The 11038-nt window shown below is 37.5% G+C and overlaps 2 protein-coding genes across 2 annotated transcripts; both read left to right on the top strand.

Annotated features, from left to right (window-relative positions):
• The first annotated feature begins 1563 nt into the window (after positions 1 to 1563).
• On the top strand, positions 1564 to 4727 carry LOC147847589 (heat shock protein 81-1-like). The gene is made up of 4 exons (XM_087339017.1): positions 1564 to 1704; positions 2229 to 2370; positions 2535 to 2812; positions 3008 to 4727. Exons 1-4 carry the CDS (start codon positions 1579 to 1581, stop codon positions 4574 to 4576), a joined length of 2115 nt encoding a protein of 704 aa, XP_087195143.1. The 5' UTR covers positions 1564 to 1578; the 3' UTR covers positions 4577 to 4727.
• A 1999-nt stretch (positions 4728 to 6726) lies between these two features.
• Positions 6727 to 10641, top strand: LOC147847588 (uncharacterized). Its single transcript, XM_087339016.1, has 6 exons — positions 6727 to 6890; positions 7268 to 7609; positions 8974 to 9517; positions 9697 to 9935; positions 10072 to 10255; positions 10336 to 10641. Exons 1-6 carry the CDS (start codon positions 6753 to 6755, stop codon positions 10392 to 10394), a joined length of 1506 nt encoding a protein of 501 aa, XP_087195142.1. The 5' UTR covers positions 6727 to 6752; the 3' UTR covers positions 10395 to 10641.
• The last annotated feature ends 397 nt before the right edge of the window (positions 10642 to 11038 follow it).

Raw genomic sequence — 11038 nt, 5'->3', positions numbered from 1 at the left:
GTCCACAAACTCCGAACTATATCACTATGGTAGGAGGTAAATACACAGGAGACTATAAAGGCAACAACCTCGAACTCCTCATCGTCAGAAGACGGTTACAACAAAGTTGCAACTCTCGCTCTCGCTCTCTCTCCTACACACATGTTACTCTCTCGAGTTGCACCCACAAAATGCACCAGTTTAAATGACAACATAATTAATCATAACTACTTGCCCTAACTATATATTATAGTCATGTGCATATACAATTATTTACAAATATAGCCATAATGGGCACATATAGGCTATTTACAAATATAGCCTAGTCAGATTCGGCCGATTTGGCTAATCAATCGATTGTCGGTTAGTCGATTTTTCGTCTTCGGCCAACTTAACTATCGACTGATTCAACTTATCCCTTCAGTTGGTATTTTATCGACTCCATCCAATCGGGCTCGTGCTTTCGACCCATCCGGAGGGACCAAATTTTCCAACATAATATACATGCATAAGCCACTAAAATGACTCAAAGATATTTTGGAAAAAACATGTCAAAGACATTGTACATAGGTGCTCACATTAAAGTATTAAAATCTTGTTTTAGTAGAGGTTCTAAAACTAATACGAACCAAGTATATGTATTCATTCACCTCAATTTATTGAATAAGTGAGAAGAAATCGCTCGATGGATGGTAAGCGTGTTAACGATTTAAAGAGAGTCAAATAAAAATCGATGGTGTATGGACATTCGATCAGCAACGACACGAGTCTTAGACAAACACATCAACCTCAAATGGTTTCAGATATCTTACACAACAGCTCGATATACTAAAAAACTGAAGAAACTAACATTGCGGAGATAAGGTGCAAAGGGATCCTGCCGTAGTGTATAAATCACTCAAATCAAAACTCAAAAGGCCTCAAGTAAGGATCATAATTTTGAGAGAATGGAAAGAAGCAGCAGGGAGCGTGTGATATATATATATATATGCGCAACGTAGGTGTAATCAAGGCGATGAAATCACAAATGGGTTGATCCTTCCTAGCAATATGTATGTATGAGTGCGTGCTCGATCAAAGCATGGAGTACGAAACATATGTACTATGAGGCCTTGGGGGGGGGGGGGTGGTTAGTTGCGTGGGAAAGCACCCCATGCCATGCCCATGCCATGCCATGCTATCATGCCATGCTATGGCCCAGGCCCCATGCCATGCCATGCCATCTCAATCCAAGAGAAGAAAAGAGAATGAAAGGGAGGGAAAAAAATGAATGTATTATTATTAGGGCAAACTTTTATTAACAAAGAGGGCCGTTCGTGGAACATTCTAGAAACAACCCCCCCCCCCTTCTCCTCCCCTTCTTGCCCTACTTCATACTCTACTATATCTCTCTCTCTCTCTCTCTGCATCTTTTGCTTCCTCTCACGCTCTAACACTGTCTCTCGCTCTCTCCCAATCTTCGTCTTCTTCTTCTTCTCTGTCGCTCAGATCTGAGGAGCTCCCGCCCTCACCTGCTCTCGATTCCTCCCGTTTTCGCCTCCTGTCTTTCACAAATTTTTATTTTTGCGCTCAGTAAGCGAGCTCGCTTGCTAGCTAGCTATGGCGTCCGACACTGAAACGTTTGCCTTCCAAGCTGAGATCAACCAGCTCCTCAGCCTCATCATTAATACCTTCTACAGCAACAAGGAGATCTTCTTGCGAGAGCTCATCAGTAACTCCTCAGATGTGAGTTTCATTTCATTGTACTTTCTGTTTCATTTTTCCTTCAATAGTTCTTTTAAGCACGTCTTCTTCTTCTTCTTCTTCTTCTTCCTCTTCCTCCTCCTCTTCTTCTCGTCTTTCATTGCTCTTCATTTTTTGCTGAGTTTCCCCAAGATGGTTTCTTTGAACTGGTTTCTGTCCTTAGTTTTCTTCTCTTTCGTGCTTATATATATATGTTTTCTCATTATTTGTTACTACTAGCTACTACAGACTGAAGTTCTTTCATTTCCTTCTATTCTATGTTTTTTCAATGGCCAAGTTTGTTCAATATTCAAATTTAAGATGTTTTTGTCATGTTGATGTATTTGTAGCTTCATATTTTTTATCTTTTCTTGTTGTATCAACCAGATCTATGTCTTTAGACTTTCTTCTATTGTAAGTTTTTAAAGTATTCTGTCTGTAGTGATTTCAGCCCCTCTATATTTAAGAGGGCCTGCTCATGCGATATTATTCTTGTACTCATGTGTTGTTGTTTAAATAAACTTCAGGCCCTGGATAAGATTCGCTTCGAAAGTCTCACAGACAAGTCGAAGCTCGATTCTCAGTCCGAACTTTTCATTCACATCATACCTGACAAAGCCTCAAACACTCTTACCATCATTGACAGTGGCATTGGAATGACCAAAGCAGGTAAATCTTTCTTTCTTCATCAATTCTTTGCTTTTGGAGCTGTTGGTATTAAAGGTGATTACGCGAAGTGTTCGTAGATTTTGTGCTGACAGATCATTTCAAACTTCTGTATTTATGTGCATACATACTGACATTTGTTCTTTTAATTCGATTCATCTTCATAGATCTTGTAAACAATTTGGGTACTATTGCGCGTTCTGGAACCAAGGAGTTCATGGAGGCCCTTGCAGCAGGTGCTGACGTGAGTATGATCGGCCAGTTCGGTGTGGGTTTCTACTCTGCATACTTGGTGGCCGAGAAGGTTGTTGTTACCACGAAACATAATGATGATGAGCAATACATCTGGGAATCCCAGGCCGGTGGCTCCTTTACTGTCACCAGAGATGATGGAGAGCCTCTTGGTAGAGGTACCAAGATCACTCTGTACCTGAAGGAGGATCAGGTAAGGCAGTGATATGTGTTTTGATCTGCTTAAACAATAACTGCAGTCAAACCAGAATTGTAATAATAAGAACGCTATTCGTTTCTTGTTTAGGGAAATTAAATAACAAATCAGATTTTGATTCTTATTGCTCAATCTTGATATATCTGATTCAGAGATACGATTGATAATGATTTCATTGTTTGTCTCTCGCAGCAAGAATACCTTGAAGAGAGGCGTCTGAAAGATTTGGTAAAGAAGCATTCAGAATTCATCAGCTATCCTATTTCTCTGTGGGTTGAGAAGACAACGACAAAGGAGGTTTCTGATGATGAGGAAGAAGAGGAGAAAGAAACCAAGGAAGAAGAAGAGGGTAAAGCTGAAGATGTTGAAGAAGAAGAAAAAGAAAAAGAGAAAAAGAAAAAGAAAATCAAGGAAGTTTCTCACGAGTGGTCAGTTTGTAACAAGCAGAAACCTATCTGGATGAGGAAACCTGATGATATTACTAAGGACGAGTATGCTGCTTTTTATAAGAGTTTGACCAACGATTGGGAAGAACATCTAGCAGTGAAGCATTTCTCTGTTGAAGGTCAATTGGAGTTCAAAGCTGTGCTTTATGTGCCCAAGAGAGCTCCTTTTGATCTTTTTGATACAAGGAAGAAGCTCAACAATATCAAGCTCTATGTTCGAAGGGTATTTATCATGGACAACTGTGAAGAAATCATTCCTGAGTATCTCAGCTTTGTGAAGGGAGTTGTTGATTCTGAAGATTTGCCTCTCAACATTTCTCGTGAGATGCTCCAACAGAACAAGATCCTAAAGGTTATCCGTAAGAATCTAGTGAAGAAATGTGTTGAGCTTTTCTTTGAGATTGCTGAGAATAAGGAGGATTATGACAAGTTTTATGAGTCTTTCTCAAAGAACATCAAATTGGGTGTTCATGAAGACAGCCAGAATAGAGCAAAAATGGCTGAGCTTTTGAGATACCACTCCACCAAGAGTGGTGATGAAATGACAAGCCTTAAAGATTATGTGACAAGAATGAAGGAGGGACAGACTGATATCTATTACATTACTGGTGAGAGCAAGAAGGCAGTTGAGAACTCCCCTTTCTTGGAAAAGTTAAAGAAGAAGGGATATGAAGTTCTCTTTATGGTTGATGCCATTGATGAATATGCTGTTGGACAGCTGAAAGAGTTTGATGGGAAGAAACTTGTCTCTGCCACGAAGGAAGGTTTGAAGCTGGAAGACTCTGATGAGGAGAAGAAGAGGAGGGAAGAATTGAAGACCAAATTTGAGCCTCTTTGCAAAGTTGTGAAGGATATTCTCGGGGACAAAGTAGAGAAGGTTGTGGTGTCTGACAGAGTTGTGGATTCACCGTGTTGTTTAGTAACTGGTGAATACGGGTGGACAGCTAATATGGAAAGGATTATGAAAGCCCAAGCATTAAGAGATAGTAGCATGTCTAGCTACATGTCCTCCAAGAAGACAATGGAAATAAACCCAGAGAACCTGATAATGGAAGAATTAAGGAAAAGGGCTGATGTTGATAAGAATGATAAGTCAGTGAAGGATCTTGTTTTGCTTTTGTTTGAGACCTCACTTCTCACTTCAGGATTTAGTCTCGATGATCCCAACACATTTGGCAACAGGATTCATCGTATGTTGAAACTAGGATTGAGCATTGATGATGATGCTGCAGCTTCTGTTGATGCTGATGAGGATATTGACACTCCTGTGGAAGACGCTGATGCTGATGGCAGTAAGATGGAGGAGGTTGATTAAAAGCGAAATGATGCAAGTGAAGAGGCAAAATAGATGAAAACCAGGATGGCAAATTTTGTTTTTTTTTTGGGTAGTGCTTTAACAAATATTTTGTTTCTTGTCATTGATTGATCATTTTATTTGATCTTTCTTAAAACGGTTTTATTCAGTTTGTTCTAATCTAATATTTAACTTCTAAAATGGTCTCAATTTGTTCTTTGGTTCAAGGTATTCATTAAACACCTTGAGAGGTGCGTTCTGGCTTCCTAGATGTCTATTCTCTGTTTGGCTGCCATTATTATGTTCAGTTAGTTAATTTAAGACGTGGTCATTCTTATCTGTGTAGTATGTATTTTTTAGTGCAGTTTAAAATTTTGTGACGTCTGTTATATGCTGTTTGTTGATAATAATGAAGTTTTGAGGGATCATCCTAATGTTCTTCATTGCTTTATTGATTTTAAGTTTTGGGTAGGAAATAATCAATATTTGTGAAGGTCTGTGAAAAAGAAACATTCTTCATCTTCAGTCTGGTCTTCTCATTGATGTTGATTTAATGAAAATATTGTTTGTTTTCTAAAGTCACCACGAAACCATGGCTGTGAGAATCCTTTGAAAAGAAAGTTGGCTGAAATTATGAAATTTGACTCACAATTCAAAATGTAGATGGAAGAAAATTTAATCAAATAGTTTAAAGTTTAATGAAAAATGTATTTGATTTGAAACCATTAATCAATAATGTATCACATTAATAGCGATTGGGTTTTGGGTATGAGTGCATTGGCTATTATTATTAACACATGAGAGACTCCTTAAACATTTCAAGCCCCTATATGTATCCTATATGTGGTGGGATTTTGGGTGCTGAATTCCAAACAGAGTGCCCCTTGTGATCAACCGGAGTTAAGTAAGCATTGTTACTTCATGATGGTATGACCAGAAGGGTGAGTTTTTAGTGAAACCGGTAAGTGTCATTGCTACGTGAACTTGTGCTACGCCCACAACCGATAGGGCAAGCATGTAGTAGCATATGGTTATGGGTTCAAGTTTGTGCAATTACTAGTTATAAAACATGACATGGCATACAACCATTTACATACGGTAATAAACCTCGATACATTGGTAAGGTTTCAAAAATATATCTACAATAGACACTTAGAATTCCATTGTAAGCATATGCATATTTATTCACTTATCAATTATTTTGACAAGTTATAGGCGTGTCTATTTGTTTCCCTACAAGTTGAGGTCAGCCATGACTTATACCTTTCATGAGGAAAAGTGGTTATTGTAGAAAAATGTGATTAATCATTGCTGAAGTTTCAATGATTGAACTTTCTGAATCGAAGCTTATCAAAGTGAACAAGAGAAAGATATAAGATGAGTAGGAAATCTAAGGTTTGTAACTATCAGTAAAGGAATTCCCATAGGCTACAGACATACATGATGAGGCATTGGTGAGTTTCATAACATCCCCCCCCTTAAAAAACAGAAAAAAAACCACAATGCCGTTGAAAATCGCACAATGACAAAGTTATCAAAGGGATTTGGGTAATGAGACAATCGTGGGTGGGTAAACGATGCGGATTCGAACCTAGAATTTTGAGAGGCATCTGAATGCAGGATGTGTTCATGGTGGCGTGGACGAGCGAGGATAGAACCCAAAGAGAATTCTGGTGGTGCTAGTAGTAGACACACGGGACATGAAAAGGATGAGTGAGTTCCTCTGCTTAAGGAACCCACAGGCCACGCCCACCCCAACCCACACTTCGAAAGACCCATAGAGTGAGGGAGAGAGACTAGGAGAGTGAGAGAGACATCACATATACATACATGCATACATCACTCCAACCCATTTGGCATCCATCCATCCATCCATGCATCTATCCATCCATCCATGCATCCATCCATGCATCTATCCATCCATCCATGCATCTATCCATGCATCTATCCATCCATCCATGCATACATGCATATATCTATCATCATATATACATTCTGATGTGTGTTCAACTTTCCAAGGCTCGCTCGCAGCTCACACAGTAAATAAATAGTTTTAGTAGAGTAGTATATGATCGAGGAGAAGTACATTGCAGAGATTTTTGAGAACTTTCAAAAGAAAACAAAAACAAAGGCTGGGAACAAACTGGACTGAACAATTTCAAAATTCAGTCTGCATCTATCGAACTGAGAAGAAGCTATGGCTTCTTCTTCTTCTGCAGATTCTTCTCTCATTCAAAGGTTGCTTCTTCACGATGTAGTAGATAATGATGATGATGATCTTCTCTTGGCTTTCCTTCTGCCTTGGATCTCGGGAACCTCATCAAGTCATCTGCAGGTCTTCTTCTTTGAGTTCGTCTGATTCTCTTCTTCTTCTTCTTCTTCTTCTTTTTGGAGCTCTTCTCTGATCGTTTCTTGTTTTTCTTGTGTTCTTCGGATATTTTCTTCTTCTTTCTTGGGTTCTTTTGTAATAGTTCTTCTTCTTTAATGTATTGTTCTGGTATGTCTTTCTTTTTCCGATATATTTTGGTCTTCTCGCATGGTTACTCTAGCCTTTCTCCATCTTTATTTGATTTTTCTTGTTCTTGTTCCTCTTCATCTCGCCTTTGTCATCATCAACAACATCATCTTCCTCATCCGCATTGTGTTCGATCTTTTTCTGTTAAATATCTTCATTTTCCAACCTCTTTGTGAGTCTGCTCTTTATCAATGTAGAATAACGGACAAGCTATCATGTTGAAAGAAGAAATGCAACAAACAAATCGCTCATCTTTTGCTAAAGCCTTTCTGGAATACATCAGATCTGAATCAGACATGTTTTTCAGTCAACTTTCGGAGTCAGAAAGCAAAGAAAATGAACCGCACAACGTGATCAATTCATCAAATAAAATCACTCCTCGTTCTGAAGAAAAACACATTACTGTAAATTCTCCTTTTGTAATAGATACTCCTACAAACAATGAAGGGGATACTTACGATGCTGAATTTCCATCATTAGGGGGTTTTCCAAGACTCAATGTTGCCACTCAGAAGGCAGTTACATCATTAACACGGCCGGTTAGTTCATACTATGCGATATTGTTATTCACATGAATTCTTTTCATACTTCCTTTGTTAAATTCCTCATTTGATTATTTCTTATATTTGATTTCTCAATGATGTTTTGGTGCTAATGTGTCTGCATATATGTAACTATTTATATGGTTTGGAAAGGTTTGTCTCACTGCAAAAGTAAGATGAAAAGGTTTACTTTCAGTGAGACTCTGATGTTTGAAAAACAGGTATTGTATCACCGAGAAAGTAAGAGCTTTCAACTGGATATGGATTTTACGTCCCTTTTTTTCGTTTACATGGAGAAGTAAGAATCTAGTACTGAGAACAAGATGGAAGTATTAGATTCGCTTTCAATCACAACTTGACTTTAGTTTTTTCAGAAAAAAATGTTAGTTTATTCCTAAGAGAACAACAGGAAACTAAGCTTTGTATGGCTGCTCTAAGGATTAGTAAGAAAAAGGAGATAGGTTAAGAAGACATTACATGAATATTCATATAAGAAAGAAAAGGAAAATTGTTATTCTTATATTTCATTAAGAATTTAAACTACATCACATATTACACTGGCTAATTGGGCAATACTGAAAATACTTATAATCCTTAGGTTGCACATGAAGTGCTGGACTTTAGGATATGCTATAAACTATGAAGGTATACAATAGCAACAAAACCTTTTAAGTAACAGTCTAATGAGTATTTGCAAGAAGCCACTGAGATGGTATCATTTATACTTGTTATTAGGTGTGCTGAATTAGGAAATTCAAGGAGCCGTTTTCCATATGTGTGTGTGTATGATATCAATATGCAACAGCTCGGTTTGGCTCAAACTAGTTCGAGAACTGTTAAAAAAATTAAAACTTGAAACCTTGAACTGAGCCATTTAAGAGATCCTGAAACCTGAACCGTTTAAAACCAAACCCATTACACTAGAAACTGTTAAGCAAATAATTTGCATAAGAAGTAAAATCGAAAATAGTGAACTCTAAAGTATGTAAAACATAGAAGTGATAGCCTAGAAGAGAGGTCTTAGGGTTTATGATTTATGTTATAAAAATACTCTATAAGTTGCGTAAGAGGAAATTTCAAGCTTGGTCAACCATAAGCCGTTAAATCGATACAACTTAAACCGAGTTGTTAATCACCCAGGCAAACCAAACCTAAACCAAATTGCTTTCCAAATTTGTAGTTAAGCCAAACCAATGTTCAGCTTTTAAAACCATGGTTCAGTTTTGGCTCAAACCATTGCTCATTGCTATGTGATAGAGAGTTTGCTCTCTGTTTTGGAGGTTTTGTCAAATTCATTTCGCATCTGAAATTCAGGATTCTGTTACCATTTTAATGATTGACCTTAATTTGACTTGCATCAGAAAAGGCGGGTAAATCCTACCCCAACACAAAATCCAGTTGTAGACAGTGCTTTTGTCCTAGCAAAGATAGAGTCAAATAAGTCAGGTGACAATAACTCTTCCAAGACTAGGAGCAATATTCCTCTGAAAGTGGATATGGATGCTCTTATGCAAAGATGTGATCAGAAACGTAAATCAAAGTCTAAGACAGCTGAATTAGCACAAACTTCCATGCACCAATCTTCTGTTCACGAAAAATGTTTTTCTATGCAAAAGAAGAGTACTGGGTCAACTCAAAGTTTGTCCAAATGCTCAAGTATTCCAAAAAGTACAATAAATAGACTCAGACGGTTTGCAGCTATACATTCCAAGTTGATCTTTGAAAAGTTGGTGCCCACTCTGATTGGAGAGTTGCAATATTTGTTCCAGCTTCTAAGTCTTCAGCGCCTCTCAAAGCATCAGTATGGTGTTGGCCTTACCGAGAGACACTTGTTTGAATCCAGTAACGACTGTTCCTTCTATGCATGCACGTTGATGGAACAGCTGGGAAGAATATTAGACTCAGGTATAGATTTTTATCCATGTATATATGTACATGTGTGTATATATAATGTATCCATGTATGTATGGATTCATATGTCTCGATTTATGTATGCATAGGTATATATCAGCAGTCATTTTTGCTTTTCTAATATAATATGCTATGCTTTCCTTATTCTTTTTTTGTTTTGTTTTCTGTTGCAGTTGGAGAGCCTCTCCTTTCAAGCCTCATAAACCATCCATTTTTAACACAATATTTTCCTGCATTACAGAAGCGATTGAAGGCATCACTAGCCAGCCATCAGGCATCTACACTTCATTCAGTTAAGCTGTACAAGGCATGTAATACCACCAATGTTCTTTCAGAAACTGCAGACATTGGGATGCCTGTATCTTTACCTTTTCAAGCAGCTAGGGACTCCAGGAACAACTACAAAAGTCGAGTAAGTTAGTTCATATTGGTGTTATTATGTCTACTTTTCTTTTTCTTCCGTCAAAAGAATCAGTAAAGATTATGAAGTTTTCTTGCATAGAAGTATCATCAATGCCCTGAATTTGTTTGTTTTATCTTTGCCAAAGGAGTCACAAACATTATATAATAATCGAGAACTTTGTCGGGACCAGTTTTATGCAATCATAAGAGATGCCGCCTCAGTTCAGAATTCGTTTGGTTGCACTCTTGACGAATCTTATTTGAAGATGCAAGAGAGTGTTAAACTTATGATGAATGTCCTGGTGATTGAAAATTATCCTTGGTTCGCTGGTAAATGTTTTCTTTGCAACTTTTCTATTAGTTTCTGTTTTGCTCAATTTATTCACATATGCTGAATGTAATTGTTGCAGAGTTGTTCTTGGAGCAATTTGTCCAGGTAACTTCGTTTGGAATTAAATATGTCAGATGAGGTGATCATTTCTCATTTGAAAGAGAAAAATTCTGCTGGGAATGGTGTATTAGGAAAACCTACTACTTTCCTGGATTTATGGTTTTATGGAAATGACTTAGAGCCATGTTCCCAATTGGAGGTTTTAGCGTTGTGAAAGAAAAGTACTCATAATTCTGGGGACTATAAAATTTATTATGATATGCGCCATCTTTAAGGGTGCAGACATTTTGACCCTCAGCAATGCTTCTTTGATTCTATTTAGTTACTTGGTGATATATTTCTTGCTTGCATATGACATGTCTTGAAACATAAATGAGATGAATATTACCTTTTAATGTTGGGGTTTGTTAACACATTTTGAAAGTCTTAATACACTGTTTTGCATCGATCCTCTTATTCATCATTGAGACAACCAATCTTAAGTGGTGGAACCTGTCAACTGGTTCATATGTTTGACTTTGGTGGATGATTTTCTGCCCATTTTCTGTGGTTTGCATTTCAGCACCATGCAACATACATTCATCCCAGTAGCATCATAGAACACTTGTATAATGTTCAAGATTTCCTGTTATGGTGTATACTATATACGAAATGCATTACATATTTTTAATCTTAAATTTTACACAGTAGAGAAGATAATTTGTATATTTAAACTTAATAAT

Source organism: Azolla caroliniana, unplaced genomic scaffold (assembly GCF_043228905.1).
Source record: "Azolla caroliniana isolate FFs.n. ecotype wild unplaced genomic scaffold, voAzoCaro1.0.p SCAF_839, whole genome shotgun sequence".
Classification (NCBI taxonomy): Eukaryota; Viridiplantae; Streptophyta; class Polypodiopsida; order Salviniales; family Salviniaceae; genus Azolla; species Azolla caroliniana.
This window is presented reverse-complemented; position numbering and strand designations above follow the sequence as displayed.

What these genes read in the sequence shown, in the direction of transcription:
- LOC147847589 (XM_087339017.1), top strand. Translation starts at nt 1,579, where the DNA reads ATGGCGTCCGACACTGAAACGTTTGCCTTCCAAGCTGAGATCAACCAG. An exon ending in TCATCAGTAACTCCTCAGAT is followed by an intron (nt 1,705 to 2,228) that starts GTGAGTTTCATT and finishes AATAAACTTCAG; the next exon opens with GCCCTGGATAAGATTCGCTT. An exon ending in CATTGGAATGACCAAAGCAG is followed by an intron (nt 2,371 to 2,534) that starts GTAAATCTTTCT and finishes TCATCTTCATAG; the next exon opens with ATCTTGTAAACAATTTGGGT.
- LOC147847588 (XM_087339016.1), top strand. Translation starts at nt 6,753, where the DNA reads ATGGCTTCTTCTTCTTCTGCAGATTCTTCTCTCATTCAAAGGTTGCTT. An exon ending in CCTCATCAAGTCATCTGCAG is followed by an intron (nt 6,891 to 7,267) that starts GTCTTCTTCTTT and finishes TTATCAATGTAG; the next exon opens with AATAACGGACAAGCTATCAT. An exon ending in GGGAAGAATATTAGACTCAG is followed by an intron (nt 9,518 to 9,696) that starts GTATAGATTTTT and finishes TTTCTGTTGCAG; the next exon opens with TTGGAGAGCCTCTCCTTTCA.